Source organism: Onychostruthus taczanowskii, unplaced genomic scaffold (assembly GCF_017590055.1).
Source record: "Onychostruthus taczanowskii isolate IOZ18803 unplaced genomic scaffold, ASM1759005v1 scaffold2, whole genome shotgun sequence".
Taxonomy (NCBI): domain Eukaryota; kingdom Metazoa; phylum Chordata; class Aves; order Passeriformes; family Passeridae; genus Onychostruthus; species Onychostruthus taczanowskii.
The window spans coordinates 6,678,771-6,696,515 of NW_024499239.1; the positions used below are offsets into that span (position 1 = coordinate 6,678,771).

General features: G+C 33.9%; 1 protein-coding gene across 6 annotated transcripts in view; it reads left to right on the plus strand.

The window, feature by feature from the left end:
• ATP8A1 (ATPase phospholipid transporting 8A1) overlaps window positions 1-17,745 on the plus strand; it is a 97,633-nt gene that overhangs the window by 49,034 nt on the left and 30,854 nt on the right. For all 6 annotated transcript variants that reach the window (XM_041402677.1, XM_041402678.1, XM_041402675.1 and 3 more), the window contains 8 exons: window positions 1,485-1,624; window positions 3,477-3,615; window positions 4,802-4,866; window positions 7,172-7,344; window positions 9,931-10,114; window positions 10,224-10,334; window positions 16,887-16,961; window positions 17,078-17,200. In XM_041402677.1, the coding sequence (XP_041258611.1) occupies window positions 1,485-1,624; window positions 3,477-3,615; window positions 4,802-4,866; window positions 7,172-7,344; window positions 9,931-10,114; window positions 10,224-10,334; window positions 16,887-16,961; window positions 17,078-17,200 (1,010 nt within the window). The remainder of the gene's footprint in view (window positions 1-1,484; window positions 1,625-3,476; window positions 3,616-4,801; window positions 4,867-7,171; window positions 7,345-9,930; window positions 10,115-10,223; window positions 10,335-16,886; window positions 16,962-17,077; window positions 17,201-17,745) is intronic.

A 17,745-nucleotide genomic window follows, 5' to 3' on the forward strand; every position in this document is an offset into this window, starting at 1 on the left:
TGGAAGATTCTTTTAAATCACAGTGAAAAAAAAATATTAAACATTTTTAAAAATATATAATTAGGCAGTGATTTAAAAAGAGAAAGCAAATACCTTGAAAAAACTATTTGCTGACATTCCATACACTTGGATTTCTTTTCTTCATTTTATTGTCTGCAGAAAATATGTTGAAAGCATTGTGGAAATAGTATCACTGTTAGTCAGACATAGATTATTTTCCTCCCTTTCACCTGTATTCTTTTTTTTTTTTTTGCCTTGTAAGCATATCCTTATTATGCAGAGGAAACAAATCAGTTGAGTTGTCAACCTTGAGTTTATTCTTCTAAGACTAGATGGTGGGACACTGTGTTCCTAATGCTGTTTAATTGTCAGAATACCCACATTACACATGGTTTTTATCCTGAAGATACTAAATTACTCTTACATCTAAGACACGTGTTATTTCATGCCCAACCTCTTATAATTTCAACATTGCCACTTGTGCTGAGCTCTATGCTCCAGAAACCTGTGACCAAATAAAGATTACATTTAACCATCTCTGATTGTGGTGCTGTTTGTCTCCTAGAGCAGAGTGGGCAAGTGACCAAAGGGTAACTAATCCTTCTAAATCTACTGGCCTGCAAACTGTGGCTAGTATATAAAGAGTTATGTCAACTTCATTCTCTAGAAATCTGGTAATATGTGAAAATGAGCTGTTAGAAAATTCACACCTAGCTACTTAAATTGAGTGTAAAATGTGTCTTGTCAAAAAATAGATATTTCTTAAAATCATGCTGTCTCCAGTTTTTGCTGTAATGCTTAATTGAGATTTTTGCTGAAGGAAAAAATCTGTTAATAATATCAACCAGCTCAAAGGTTGGTAAGTAAAATTGCCAAATGGTACATAATGATTTTATTTTAAGAATTTGGAAAGCTAAAACAATCTGTGAGATGGGAAAGTTAAATGAGGGGATTCAAAGTTGGCTTCTAAATGATAAATTTCAAACTAGAATTCTCTAAGAATATTGAGGAGGGGTGAAGAGGGCAGTTGTAACATTGTGCTGATATATTTTAACTTCACTTCTTTCCAGCATAGCAACTTTTAAGTATATAAATCTTTTTCTCAAAATACGATTCAATTTTACATTTTAACTGTTTCAATGTACATACTTGTTCAGCAAGTGTTGGGATTTCTTCATATCTTTTCACAGTTTAAACGAAGGCAAATCTTGCATAAAAATTTAGTATTTTTTTCCAGTGAAATACATCACCTGTATGAAGTGCAGCTTCTTTGAAACTGTTACTCTGTTGAATAAATTTCTATTTATAGTTCATTTTTACTTTATGTATAGTTAAAAAGTTCTTCAAGATGTGCAGCAGTAATTTGAAATCAGGCATAAGCATACATAAAATACAGAATAATTTCAGCTTTCAAAGGGTACTCATTGCAGGCATATCAGGGAAGGGACTAACAAATACTGAATCATTATCTGCTTTCTCTCTAGGCTTAAGAACCCTGTGTTTTGCTGTGGCTGAGATTTCAGAAAGTGATTATCAAGAATGGTTGGATGTCTACCACCGTGCTTCTACAGCTATACAAAACAGAGTACTCAAACTTGAGGAGAGCTATGAACTAATTGAAAAAGTATGTGCAGCTTGTTTTATCTTTCTGGGGTTTGGGTTGGTTGGGGGGAGGATGGGGTGAGCAAAGGGATGAGCAGAAAAGTGGGTTTTTAATTATTGTCCTTATTTTCTGTACCATGAAAAGTGAATCACTGTTGAGGAATAACGCTTAGATAGAAAAAGGAAATCTAGCAATATACTGACAGTTGTTTCAGGTAGTCGTTGCAGTTTAAATAATGAAAATGAAGGAACAATTAATCTGACAAAGTTTTTGCTGCAAGTAGCTACTTTGCTGGAAAGTGTCATTTATGGGCTGAACTACTGGAAAGCTTTTTTTCAGAGTTCTTCTAGTGTGTAAAAAACTGTAATAACAGATAAACAACATCTGCTTCATTATATAATGATCTTGGAACAATGGAGTAGTCAAGATTGGAAGGGACTTCCAGAAGTCATATAGACACAAATCCCTGTTTAAAGCAGGGCTAGTTTTGCTTGCCCAACACTTTGATGAAGTTTAGAGTATCCACAAGGAGGGAGTTTTCCCAGCTGCAGCAGGCAATTTTTCTTGATGCTCAACTCAACTCTTTTTCCTTCTTCGGAATTAAAATTTTTGTTGCTGCAGAATGTGACTGATGCCTCTTGCTCTTTCACTGTGCAGTATCCATTCTGGAGAAGGATGGCTGCTCTGCAAGCTTCAGCTAGCAGAAGGAATCCCTCCCTTTTCCCATGTTAAAACTCATCCTACTTCTTCAGGTGCTCTTAATATGGTGTGCTCTGGGCCCTAAGACATTTTTGTGTCCCTCTGTTGGACTTGTTCCACTTTGTCAGCCTGTGTTTTACTGAAGGCCCATAAATCAAGCTTATACCCAGAAACAGCATCACAAGAGCAGAGCCTTAAGCTTCTGGCAACACTGCTTCTGGAGTAGCCAAACATGAGGCTAAGACTTCCCTGCCTCAACAAAAAAGGTCCCATGACTATTAAATTTGTAAGAGTGCATGAGACCAATAATGCTTGAAGTTTTGATACTTAAATTTTGGGGGGTTATTTTTGGATTTTCTTCCTAGGAAAGTATAAGAGAGATACATTGATGAAACTGCTTAAAATTCAGAGTCTCACAAATCTGTGGTGTTTAATTCATGAAAAAGACAGGAGAGGGTATATAGCTTCAGTCACTAATAAACATTGCTGAGCAGTTTATCCGGATGTGACAAAACAGTCTTGAAACTATATTGCTTTTTAATGCCACAACAGCCCTGCTGCCTTTACAAATTTGTGTATAAGCTGCACAGGTTCTTCCTCAGGATGTAGTATGCAGGCCATGCTAGCAGGATTGCACACTATTAGATGTATAATGGTGTCTTTAACATTTAGCTAGTTTTAAAGGTATAGAAATAAGAAATATAAAAATGGCTGCATTCACAAAAACTGTATAGATTTGCTCCTTAGGAAGCTAAAATCAAACAGAAAATACTAAGATAAATTTACAGGTGTTTTAGATTTTTCTACAAGTGAAGAGAAATCATTAAAAGAGAGAAGGTGTAGTATTAGCACTCCTGAAGCCTTGAAATCAGAGAGGTACTCCTCAGGAAAAGGTAGCTGTTGCTGAAAAAGCTACTGAGCTACTGAGAGAATAATTGGTTAAAGTTCAAGTGATCATGCTGTGCAGTTTTGTCAAGCCACACAAGATATCTAAGTTAAAGCTCATGGAATAAAGTGGAAGTTCTTTATTTGTTGATACCAAATCTGATTAATGAGTTTAGAGTGCATTCATCTTGTTGTAAATACAGAGAGTTAAATAAAATAAATGGAACATTGAAATTGAATTTAAATCAGAAAAAAAAAACTGTATGTGTGAAATATTTTATGTTCACAGAATCTTCAGCTGCTCGGAGCAACAGCAATTGAAGATAAACTGCAAGACAAAGTGCCTGAAACCATAGAGACACTCATGAAAGCAGACATAAAAATCTGGATACTTACTGGGGACAAACAAGAGACTGCCATTAATATTGGTATTATATTTGTATTTATTTGATGTCTTTGTTATGGGTTTAAAAATAATAGCAGTTGATGCAGTAAAATTTCTTTCAGAGTGGGAAGTTGTCTTGTAAAAATAATATTGTATGTCACTCCAGAATTTGAATATGAACTTATTTTTTTGTCAGTGATAGGGGGAGGATTGGGAATGGTGGATTCTGCCTCTGTTCAAATACTAAGAGCAAGAAAAAGTTACATTAGAGAGGAGGCAAAAAATTAGGAAATTGTACTTTTTTATAGCATATTAAATGAATTAAAAAGAATATATTGACTTCAAACAGTGAGAGGGAATAATATTAAGAGAATGTAAGTAATCTTAGTTTCCCTTCTCTATTTTCCCTTCTTTCCAAGAAAGGTGAACTGAAGTACTATAAAGTTTTAAGAAAGGTTTATTTTTATTCTTTCCTTTTATTACGAAGGATGGTAAAAAATGACTGATTTCAACAATGATAAATCTGTATCTTTAAATAGCTATACATGAAAGCTGTTTTTAACATTTAATATTCTTTGCATGCGACCACATCAGCACTTGGTGCTGCAGTGTAGATACATGTCCAAAATAAAGCCTTGCTTTAGTCGTATATACCCTTTTTATTGGATATTATTATTTCTAATTTTAAAGAACTCTTGATATGCACACGATGCAGTTGATCTAAGTTTATTTTCCTTAGTACCTTCAGGTTTGAGGTAATACATATAATACCAATATTTCTCCTTTATTAAGAATGGTGATACATATTTTTGACTCGGCAGCCTACATCATTAGCACAGAAAATGCATCCTGTTCAATGCATCAAAGAATAAAAGAATATAATGAAAAGGTGCATATATGCAAATTTTCAAGAAAATGCAAGTTACATTCTAAAAATTTACAAGGCTCAGGAAGATCTGTTTGTTGTTTTCTGTAACTCTCTTTAAAGCGCCTCTGAATAAGGCAGAGTAGTTGCAAGTTGCAGCAGGGAAATTCTAGCTGTTCTAGCTTAGTACCTGTATGTACTTATGTAAAATGCAGTAGAATTTTTTTTTTTTAATCATTTATTTTGGCTAGGGAAATCTTATTTTTAATTCTGTTTGTAATTCTCTTACAGGGAAAAAAATACCTTGTTATATTATAAGGGAATTTGTGAAATCAATTTTTAAAAACAAAATCTTTTCTAACAGGTCATTCTTGTAAACTTTTGAGAAAGAACATGGGACTAATTGTTATAAATGAAGGCTCTCTTGACGTAAGTGAAATCTTCAAAGTTCTCAGCTAATGAAACATTATTTTATTGCTTAAAATATCCAGACATCATGATGAAGGTGGTTTAAAAAACAAGTTGGAGTGTCGATTTATCTGGAGAAAGAGAAAATTCTGCCAAAACTGTGGTTTGGGGGGATGTTGTTTATGTTTGTCTTGGGGGGTTGTTTTCTTAATTTTAGTATTCCATGCTTGGAAGACTGTATAGTCTTTGTGACAGAATGTTACTGAATAAATAGAAAACAGTCTACATGTTCTGAAATCACAGTGCAGCTGTTGCACAAAGGAACTTCACAACTATGAATTACAGGTAGTAGAATTCATCCATGCAGGCTCAAAGCCAGGAGCTTCACATCATACAAGCATTACAGATGAACCACTTCTAGTGTAATGATTCAAAAGTTCAATAATTATCTATCAAGCAATATCTTTTTACACTATTCGTGTCACCTTGTCATAGAAGGAGATCAGGTTGATCAAGCAGGATCTGCCTTCCCTAAACTCATGCTGGCTGGGCCTGATCCCCTGGTTCACCAGCGTGTGCCTTGTGATGACACTCAAGGTTCCATGACCTTCCCTGGCTGATAGCCCTGTAGTTCTCCCAGATCCTCTTTCTGATCCTTCTTGTAGATGGACATCACATTGGCAAACCCCCAGCTGTGTGGGACCTCCAAGGTTAGCCAGGACTGATGAAAAATGTTGAATGTGGAAGAGCCTGATGAGCTCTTCTATCAGCTGCCTCAGCACCCTCAAGTGGATCCCACTGGGGTCTATACACTTGCATGTCTAAGTGGCAGAGACCATTGACTCCTGGATTATAGGGATTTCATTACATAGAAGAAACAGTAGATGGGAGGAATATGACTTTTCATGTGTTGTTTAAACTTTGATAGAAAGTAAGTAGTCCACAGAGATGAGAAAAATTGATACTTCCTTTATGTTGCAATACTTCTTAATTAGAAAATATGCGGTGGAAAATAGTTACAGAAACTGTTGTCATTTTAAAGACCTTTTAGTATGTAATTTTAAACAGTGGAAATTCTTTTCTGTCACAGTTTCTAGTGGGTGAGAGCCCGGAAACAAGCGCAGAATTCCCCAACAGGCTAATCTCATTTTAGATAAACAAATGGACCTTTAGAAGACCAGTAGAAGCAAAATAGTCAAAAACCATTAACAACAATGTGTGGAACTGGGAGGAGTAAGTTGAATTGTAAAGGCAAAGCAGTATCTTTTAATTTCATTTCAGAGGGGTTTGAGAGTTTTAGTTAGTTCAGTGTTCTGTTTTTAGGTGGTTACACCAAATTTGGTTTATGTATGCCTGACATCACTGAAGTAGCACAATTATTTGGTTGGTAAGCTTGTAAAAAAATATGGCTACATGTTGTCATAGGATGTCACTAGCTTCCAAAGTCAATATTTTACAAGCATAAGAGTTTTTCTTAATCTTCCTTTCTCCTCTAAAACAATTTTTACTTCTGGGTTGTGAAGCAGGAAACAGAAGAAAAGTATGTTGTAGCTCTGTAAAGGTCTTTCAAAAAGAAAGCAGGGCAAAAAGCAATATTTTTTATCCCTCATGACACTCTATGGTAGAACTGCACTCTAGCTAACTAGATGTCATTGACCTTCCCAAAGCAGGCTGCTGCATAAATAAATGCTTATGAATCTATTGTCTATTGAATGTAATCTGAAGTTCTCAGTACTAGATCACAAAATAGTGACTTCTGTAGGTGTGATTCAAACTTTCATTAGCAACTGAAAAATACAAAATATGTTCCTTTGTGTAACATGTACTTTATGATATAATTATTAAATTATGTTAAAATATGAATTTAATGTCATAAAATTATCAGTTATAATGCCTGTATTTATATCACTAATTATCTGTGTTCCCTTTTTTCTAAACGTTTATGAACATTTTTTATAATAGCAAATTCTAGTATCTCTATATATGTGAATCATCTTTTTTATTATTGGATTCCTTTTCTGTATACCTGTGTCTTCTGGCAAATATTTCTACAACTATTGTTACTGTTCAAAGAGCATTAAAGTTCCACCATAATTTATACACTTCTTTTTTGGCAGCGTGAAAGAGCAATCCGACACAACATTTCTACTGTGCTTCTAATAGTGCAACCAGTGCAAATATTCTTTTTACTGTATAGTATTTCATAGCAGAATCAAAAGGTACCTTCCTCAAAAACCAAAGTGCCAGTGTTTCTGATCACACTGAAAATTTTGGATTTAAGAATATTAAGAACTAAAAGTAATGGACACCATTTTTTGTGCAACAGGGAACAAGAGAGACACTTAGCCATCATTGCAGTACTCTTGGTGATGCTTTAAGGAAGGAAAATGATTTTGCTCTCATAATTGATGGTAAATCTCTGAAGTATGCTTTGACATTTGGAGTAAGACAGTATTTCCTGGATTTGGCTTTGTCATGTAAAGCTGTTATTTGTTGCAGGTAAGGTTTACATTATTCTCTCTCCTATGCTATTTTTATTGACATAAAAAATAAACTAAAGTTATGAAATACAGTCATTCAACTAAAATATCACTGTAGAGCAGTCTGCAACCAAGTGTACTTGTCAGAGTCACTCACATTGCATATTTCTAGAAACATTATTTGTAATCCGCTGAGAGTAGTCTCAGTAAGGTTGAGACACTAATCTTGACCTTGAATTGATATTACAATTAACCACAGGTTTTAGCATGTCTAGAGTCATCTGTAGATCTTTCTCCACAGGGTACTTTTCTGTAAGATGTGGATTACACTGTATACGAATTGCTCAAAAATGTTGAAGGTACTACTTAGGGTGCTTTTTATTACCTGAAGCCGGGGGAAATGCCTTTTTTAAGCATTATGATGCCTGATTATTATAGGGTTTGTTTATACAATGAACCCTTTCATCCTTTCCTGTAAATGTCAACTATTACAGCTAGAAACTTCCATTGTTCCATTAAAATAAGTCAGTTTCATCTGAAAAATCTGTTCAAAATGGAACTATTTTTCTGCTTTGCAAAAGGGCACAGAAAAAGAAGTAATATTAAAATATCCAAATACTCACTGTGTTTCTAGTCTTTCCATCCCTTTCTGAAAAGCAATGTCATGCTACCAAGGGATTTTTTAATTAATGTTTTTGTGGTTAAGCTTTGTAGCCATGCTTCAGCCTGAGACAGTTTGAATTTCAAACTAAAGTTTTGCTGTCTTCTGAACTGAGCAGTTACTCTGATGAGCAGTTTATACTGTGCATAAATACCTTCCAAATGGCAGTAGTCTTTCTGACAGATAAGTTGGAGTATTGTGCTTGTTCTCCTAGGCTGAGTTTGCCCAGTACAGTAACAAGGAGGAGATGTATGTAGAATTGATCATTTAAAGCTATATTTATTTTTCTTCTCTTTCCTTGATTACAAAATACATTTTATGCCATTTGAAGAGATAATTTTTCTGGTTTTGTTGAACTGGGGAACCATTGAGGGGCATCCTGTACATAAAGCTCTCTTTTAGTGTTGACATTCTTGTAAAGAAACAACAAAGAGCAAAATGAAAGTTTCTGTTCTAGTAGTATTCCCTCTGTCATTTCTTCATTTTACACTTCCATAATTTACCTAGGTCAGTTGGTTTCAATGCATATGTAGATATATGTCTGACATATTTTGTGGTTGCTTAAAAATTGGCTACAGGTTTAAAACTAAAATACTTGCTCGTAACCCTCACTGTTTTAATGCGGACATGTTTAATATCGCATGTTTCCCAAAAGTCAAAATTCAGCCAAAATATTTATTTCTGTTAAATGCTTTGTCTTTAGTACCAAAAAACTTCATTTCCTTGATATGAGCTTGAAAATAAAAAGTTTTAAATGGTCATTTTTAATTAAGGTAAATCACTTTTTAAAATTTGAATAAATAAATAAATAAATAAATATGTATGTATATAAAATCCAGACTTAACAAGAATGTAAGCTCTTTCTTCATCCATATAATGACAGTAAACATCTAAAATTCTACTTTTTTTCTAAAAGTACAAATTATACTACTTTATTTTAAGTTTGCAGGCTGACTGACTTGTGCAGAAGCATTTATTACCAATGGATTCTTCCTAAGACTAGCTGTAGCACAGATTATGCTGACAAATATTCAGTAGACATTTCTCTTAAAAAAAAAATCTGTTATTAATTCCAAGCAGATGTTTGGCTTTAAAACTTTAGCAAACTAAATTCCAACTCTATATTGGCTTCAGAGTAATATATGCAAGAAGAATGTTAAATGGGTTATTCTGGAGTAAAATGGAGTGCAGCTAAGAGTGAGCAAAATGAATGAAAAATATTTTTTACTGGTTTCACCATGAACTTGAGGCAGTGACAGTGCCACCTTCCAGCTGCCCCTATAACATTGTCTGAAAAGGAATAATGTTCCTAAGAAGTTAAAAAGATGAAGAAGAAGTACTCAGATCATGAATCTTCTGTAGAAGCTGGCTGTAGCAAGTCTTGGTACAATTCTCAACAGCAGAGTTCAAATAAAACATGTACCAAAATATCACAGAAAGTTTTTTTTTCATATAGGTGGACCACAGAATTTTTCAGAAGGGCTGTTGTCCAGAAACTTTCAGCCCAGGTTTTGCACAAGGCTGTGGACTCATCCCACGCAGCGTTTTCACAAGTCCAATAGTTGTGCATCTGTTGGCTGACCACTGAATAATGTGATTACACAGCCACCTTCAATTTGAAGGCTGTATTATTTTCATTCCTTTATTTTTTAAAATACATTTTCAAACAGTTCTCTCTAACTCACTTGGTAAGGTGACTTCATCAACATAGAATCCTCTTTCAGCTTTTAAGTAGTCCAAATTTCATAAATATTGTTTTTTATGAGTTCTTCTGTGAATGTGCTTTTAGCATATATCCTTGAAGGGCAATAACAAGACCACGTCACTCACCAGGATGTTAATTGGCCTGAGTTTATTACCTTTTCACAGAATATAAAGTATGTTTTAAAAGTACATCCATTTGAAAGTCCTGTATTAAACCTGTTTGGCTTTTTTATACCTTAGGGTATCACCGCTTCAAAAATCTGAAGTTGTAGAAATGGTTAAAAAACAAGTTAAGGTAGTAACTCTAGCAATTGGTGATGGAGCAAATGATGTTAGTATGATACAAACAGCACATGTTGGTGTTGGTATCAGTGGGAATGAAGGTCTACAGGCTGCTAATTCTTCAGACTACTCAATTGCTCAGGTAAGTCATTACACTGCAAAATTCTACAATAAAATATTTTAAAATATGATTCATATTCATTTATATATATTTTAATTGTATGTTTGTTCATTTTTCATGTTTTTTGCAGTTCAAGTATTTGAAGAACTTGCTGTTGGTTCATGGAGCCTGGAATTATAACAGAGTAGCTAAATGCATCTTATATTGTTTCTACAAGAATATAGTCCTTTATATTATCGAGGTAATTTTACAGCACATGAAATGTTACTTCTTGAAAGTAAAACCTTAATTTTGAGCTTTTGGTTATTATGTAATTTTTTTAAGTATTTTAATTTTAAATAAATACCTACTAGTGCTGAATCTTGAAATTTTTAATAAATTGATTCATATGTTTTTTGGTTTTTTTTTACTTAGAAAACCACAGTTGTTTAAAAATGCATGGTAAATATTAGTACTAAACATATTTCTAACATCACTAGCTTATTAAAATGCCGTACATGTAACATCACTGCAGTAATTAAGGAATCCAGTTCCGAGTTTGCCTTACGTTTACCCAGAGGTGTGTGTGCTTCAGCGCTTTGCGCTGGTGGCAGGGACTGTCGGGTTCGCAGTCTGAAGCCCTTTCGAAGGTCTCTGTTGCACTGCAGGGCTCTTGCTGTTCAGAGCAGTGCCCGGGGCTTTTACAGACAGGTTTAGTTCCACTCTTGGGCACCTTTCACTTGCTCAATGGGGTGACCCTGCATCCTCAGGCTCCTCTTCAAGAACAGGGATACTTTCCTGAAAGGTGACCTAGTTTTTTCACCTGCGATTTTAAGGAGTGAAATCTTGTGAAAAATACAGTAGTGTGAGAGGACTGTGTTGTAATAAATGTACATTTATTCGTAGGTATGGTTAGAAGAGAATGTATAATTGTAGTTTACACTCCCTTCATGACCACACAGCAACCATAAAATTTTGAACATATTTTTAAATATTTTTTAAGCTACTCTCTCCCTTCCCTTCCTTTTCTTCTGACAGCTGCTGCATCTTTTATAATCAAATATATATATATATATATATAGTAATTGCATTTATAATTGATTCAAACTTTATATTCACAGTGAAACTTTGGGTTAAAAATATTGAATTTTTTTAATCTTATCCATAAAATAAATTTCATTGATAGTCTTATGTATTTTTTACGTTAATGGGGTAAACACACTCTTTAAACTTTCATCGCTTCTTTAAATATGTTTTCAATTTAGTATCTTAAACTTGCAAAGTAAGTATTCAGTTTTACTGAAAGAAAATGGCATATGAAAAAAACCTGATGTAAACATTAGATTTATATTTCCCATTTTGACACTTACATATGTGACCTTACTCATAATATTTGAAAATACCTTAATCAGTTTTTCATTTTTTCAAAAGTTGTAGCCAAAAGAGTGCATTTTTCTTACCATATTTTTTACATTTTCTGAGTTTCCTCTTTTTTCTCTCCTTACTGTGTTATTACTGCAAATAGATTTCTATCTAAGTAGCAGCAACTTTGTAGCCTGTTTAGAAAAATATAAAGAGGGAAGCTATAGAAAAACAAGTTCACTAAAGGTCCTTTCATGTGAAGAAGTGGCAGACTTTAGATGCTGTATTTCCAAGGCTGAATATCTACTTACATGATCAGACTTCCAGAAGTACTGATTAGCAGTAGCTTTAGAAGTATTTGAAAAAAACAGTATTAATGTATACTTTGTTTATAGAAAGCATACAAAAGTTGGCTTTAGAGCGTATCAACTTATTTTTCTTTGATTTCTGTCATTGTCACCTGCAAACATATTGTAAATTTATAACAAATCAGATATAAGTATCCCACTATTTATATTTTTTGAGAAAGAATGTTAAATGCAGGGTACAGAGATCATAGTCTAAAGATCAAAAGGCTTTGATTTTATGAACAGATAGTCACTTCCTCCTGAGCAGATTGAAGGGCAAAGAGATCATTTTGATATGGGTTGCTATGACCCTTAATACATAATACATGCAATTATTTTGCAATATACAACTTCTCTGGTGTAGACAAAATAAATTCTACTTGAACTCCTGTATACCCAACGTTTGTCAGCTCAGAAAACTTTTCAGAAATGTTAATAGCTCATGTCAATACTGTGAGTGAATGGGCAGAAATTCATCATTGAATGTCTCCAGAAAGGACAACTGCCAGTCTTGAGTTTCTCTTTTCAGTGTTTTTGTACAGATCAGGCGTGGGAGCAGGGAGCTCAATGAGTATTTGTAAGCTGCTGCTTAATATGCAGAAATGCTACATCAGGAAAACTTCTGTGAGGCTTTTGTGGCCACACCTCCTCTGTCTTGGAGTTTAGAAAATAGTACTGTGAAAGGCATGTCTGGAAGTTACTTTAAACAAGTTTCCTTTTATTCTGACAATAACTGAAAATACCTACCTTTACTTAATAGATATGTAACCTATTTTTAAATATCTGCTCAGTACTAATCAAGAAAGTAATGACAAATATTCAATTTAATCTAAAGTACACCCTTTATCCTAGGCATTCATGGGCTGATATGAAATTGATGTCAATTGTTTTCTTAATACAGAAAATGGCAAAGGTCTAAAATAATATTCAAGCACAGTGATCAGTGTTAATTGACATTTAAACTCCTATTCATAAGAAACTAGAAGTGGTCTGTAATAATGTTTTTTTACTCTGTGTCTTGAGGCAATAGCTATTTAAATGTGGGCCTTATTTTTTTATGTAGAACTAGTCACAATGACATGAAAGGTTATATTCTGATGTATCAGTCCAAATTGCAAGTGAAAACTCTGAATCTCTAATAGACCACTAATGTGTTTATTAAGCACAGAGCATCACACTTATATAGGGTAAGCCTATGCAAAGTCTCATACTTATTTTGGAGGAGCTGTCATTACTTTATAAAGGTGGTTGAGGTTGAGATTGATCTCATAATTGAGAACTCCTTTGTGGATTGGTTTTATTTTTATAATTACCATTACTGTATACAATCTGTCATTAAACTACTAGTTTTCTGAAGTTATGAAAATTACCCTTTGACATCAGAGGAACAAAATTTTCCTAGTCCTACTTCTCATTTTGCTATCTAGTAATAATTAGTAATAATGCAAAATAACTGGTTCATATTCAATAAAAAGGATTTTCCAGTTTTAAAAAATAAGAAGATATGATTTTTACCCAACTTGAAATATCAAATGAAAGAGTAAAAGACCAAGACGAGCAGAAAAAACACATGTGTGGAGTTGAGATTTAAAGTTCGGTCACAAATGTTTAAACATGGCTGTTTAGAACAATTTAAATGATACTATGAAAATAATTAATTTATTAAGTAATCAGAGCTGTAATTACTTTTTTATTACATAAACTTTGGATGATGGGGAGGTTATTTTTCCCCCTTCCCTCCTTTCTTCCCACTACTGAGTTTCCCACTTTCTGCTGTTCATGTCCATAACTGGAATTCACCATTGTGTTCCTGTTTCCTTTGCCTGACATATCAGATGAATAGCCATGAGCATATTGAGACCCATATAATGCATAACCCCAAACATGAGCAGGCTTCTGGGCATACTCACACTGGGTCTGAGCTGCACAGTTCAGCTGCTGTGGTTCGCTATGCCATGGCTTACTTGAGGGGTGCAAACTGCACCGAGTTCAGTTTGAAACACACACAGCAGAAAGTAATTGTGCTCATGCCCACATTTTGCATTACTTGATTAAAAAACTTAGAAATAAAAGGATCTTTGTTGAGGTCCATCTCATTTTTAGACAGGCTGGAATCCTAATTCTTTTCAGTAGAAAATTTTGCAGGCATTGAACTACAAAATAGTCTAATTTTCACTGCCTGTTCACATATATAATCTAAAATACATTTTTAAGAGCACCAATCACCTGTCCTTCTGTGAAAGGGAGCTGGATTAGTAATTTGAGTTGTTAGAGTAGGACCTATACCCTAAAAGAGAAGTGTTTGAGTCTGCTCCTAAATTAGTGTCATGTCCAGCATCCTAAAAACTTATTTTGCAGGTACAGCTGCCTTCATTGTCCGTCATAACTAGGATGAAACACACTTGTCTCTGAATAAATTGCCCACTGCAGAGCAAGTGTTTCTTGTCACTATTAATAATGTAGTAAGCTCCATATTAGTTTTTGCATATAGGGTTAGGAGTGTAATTTTCTAGGGCCCGAGATTCAGAAGTTAAGGCAAGTAGGTAGGTTATTTTCTCCTTCTCTTACAGTTTGAGGTGAGGGCTGTACTTGTCCTTTGTCTTTTCTTTTTCCACCTTTTAGATCTTTTCATTTTGAGCCATTATGGCATGAGCCAGTTGTTCTTAATGTGACCATTCAAATACTATCTTGTAAATAATATAAAATTAATGTTTCTGCTTAGATACTAATGATGTTTAGTCTCTTGAAGTTAAATATGTGGTATTCCACTAAACAGTAGTGTTTCTGCTAGAGATGACTGCTTTTAGCCACATTGAAAGATTTCTTCTTCATGGACTTTTTTGATATATTCCAGAAGAACTTCAGAACTTAGAGATGCTACCAAATTTCATCTCTAGTTTGCATCTAGGCCTCTGACCAAGATATAATCTAGTCCCTTATTACACTAAAATGAACTAAAATTCCTATAACTTGCGTGCTTTCTTTAGAAAAAAAGTAAATGCTAATATTTCAGGAAGTCAATACTATGTGTTAAAGGATTTCTTTACAATTTTATACTAAAACCATTTTCAGCTTAAATATCTTGAAAATTCTAACTTAAATTCTGTACAAAATAGGCTGAAAGCAACATTCCATTGCAGATTTTCATTGAATTAAAATTTTATTCTAAATACTTGCCTTGTTTTTAAAAGTCACTCTCAAACATTTCCAAGTCTTGCTTAATGTCATTTACCTGTAAGAGCAGTCAACATGTGGAATAGATTCAGTGTATGTATTTAGGCCTTTCATTTAAAATTAGTGTTTTATGACACTTTGCCTGGTGGTTAAATCACAGTGGAAAGTTAATCTCTTTTCCATGTACTCCTTGGTTATAAAGGGTCAAAGTCTACGAGTATTTGTGGTCTTCTATTTTCTTCCTAGAGAATGATACATTTCTTAACTCTTTCTGAAATTACCAGCAATGAGATGTACACATATTTGTGACCAGCTACTGAGTCACATATCTTCCACCACCCTAACCCTTTCAAATCAATATTCTAAAATTTACTCCAGTATTTGATACAAACAAGGGGAAAAAAACATCTATTGTACTGATGTTGAGTGCATAATTAATTATTCTGTAATGCACAATTGATTAGGTACTCATCTTGCACCCTTACACTCAGCTACTGCCAAAAAATTCATCACAATTAAATCATAATTGGTGTTTTGAAAGTGAAAAATCAAAATACAGAAGAGCTGCTAAAAATCTGATTCAGCTGAAATAAAGTAATTCCATTGTCTTTTCAGTTTCTAGTCTGAAAGGTTAGAAAATTGTGCTTGCTGCACTTAAATCTACCAAAGTAAACAAATTTAGCATTATAAGATTTTGGAAAATTCAGGGCATTCTCTCTTTCTGTATTGCAGCCTTGAGCAGTCATGACTTTGTATTCAATCTTGTTTTAATAAGTGGCCACCAAAAAAAAATTTCTCTTATCTGTTGAACAAACAACAATTTTGGCTGGATTTTACCTGCAAATTTTTGTGTTAATAGTTACCAAATTCAGGAGGTTTTCCATCTCATAGTAGTCACAGACATGTTCAGACACTGTACCACATGATTTTAAAAAAAATGTGAGTTTGGTCATAGAATCCAGTCACCTGGAGGCCAGGCTGGGTACATACATCGTATTGATTGTAGTAATTCATGCTTCCTTAATGAAGTTCAATGAAATGTGAACTGTAAGACATCAGTATCTAAAAATTCACTTGAAAAACTTGAGTGTTAAACGGAGTAGAACATTCAGATGATTTTGACTTGTCTTACCTGAGAGCTTATGTTTTTCCTTATGTTTTCCATATAGTTTCAGTGTAATTTGTTAATAAAGATTCACAGATGTGCTGCTTCTCCACTTTGTCATTTAACTAATTCAAGGATGAGAATAATAGGAGAAAATAGATATGCTGCATGCTCTGCTGAAAAACATTAGAAAATATGTTATCACATGTTTCAAATTAAATCTGCTTCCTTGTAACCTTTTAGCAAAAAATGATAAAAATTATGGAATTGAAGAGATGTCCACTTCCCTCTCTACCGTAGCTTGTAGATGAGTTAGTGCCTCTTCACTAAGTTGTTCTACTTTAGTGCTCTGGTAAAGCCTAATCCTTTCATGAGTAAGGATTATTGGTAGTTTTAAGTTCCAAACAGCAGGTTAATCTATGAATTCTGTTAGTCAAGCTTGCTAACAATGGCGAGGCCATGACTACTAATCTGTAGGTTCCCCTTCCAGCAGTCCATAATTCTCAGAATTTTTATTTCATTAAGATTTGAGCTTAAATCACTCTTAAAGCCTTAAAGAACCTGACATTTCTTCTGAAAATAGTTACCTCCTTTGAATGTTTTCCTATTTACATGGAATTGCTCACGAATCTGACTAGAATGCCCACTCTCTCTTATTGATTGAAAGTTGGGTTTATCATTAATTTTTTCGTATGGGTTTAAACCAAAACATTTTCAACTGTGTTGTAAATGTTGTAGGGGTATCCCTTTTTGAGAGGCCGAGGGAAAATCTGTTCATTGTGACTTGCAAGACATTTGAGTAATACACAGTTCTAATCTTTTGCAGGTCTGGTTTGCATTTGTCAATGGCTTTTCTGGACAAATTCTTTTTGAAAGATGGTGTATAGGTCTTTACAATGTGGTAAGACAATTTGCGTGCCTTTAGTTACATTTAACCATGAATGTTGCTTGAGTAAGCAATCTTTAAGCAAATCCTCACCTCTAAAGTTTTGCAGTTTTTCTTTTTAAACCACGTAGATGTTTACAGCAATGCCTCCTCTAACTCTTGGAATATTTGAGAGATCCTGCCGAAAAGAAAACATGCTGAAATACCCTGAGTTATACAAGACTTCCCAAAATGCACTGGACTTTAATACTAAGGTACATCTTTGTAAAAATCAAATATAAAGCAAAAATTCATAGGAATTCAGTATAGTTACCCTTTTTGTTCTAGGCTGTTCATAATTAAAAATGGAGGGGATTTTTATTACTACTATTTCCAGGTGTACACTTTTCAGTGAATGGTAAAATCTCATACATATATATATATATATATATATATATATATATATGTTCACTTTTACCAAGTATGGACAACAAGGATTTCATTTCTTATATATATATATTTTCTTTTTTTTTTTCTTTTTTTTTTTTTTTTTTTTCCTGCTGGTAATAAAGCTGTCTTCTGTAGGCAGAAGTGATTAGACCTCACTGTTGCTGGGCTGTATGTATTTGTACTGTTATATGGAAATGGATTACTGATGCCTGTGGAGAAGTGTTGCAGTAGACAATAAGAACTGTCACTAGATTTGTAGAGGGAGGGATGTGGTACTGTTCTTTGTCAATTTGGAGTTGTGATTTTATGGTTTAATTTTGAGTTTTGGGAAAAAATACTTGGAGTCAAGAATGTGTCAGTGTGGATCAAA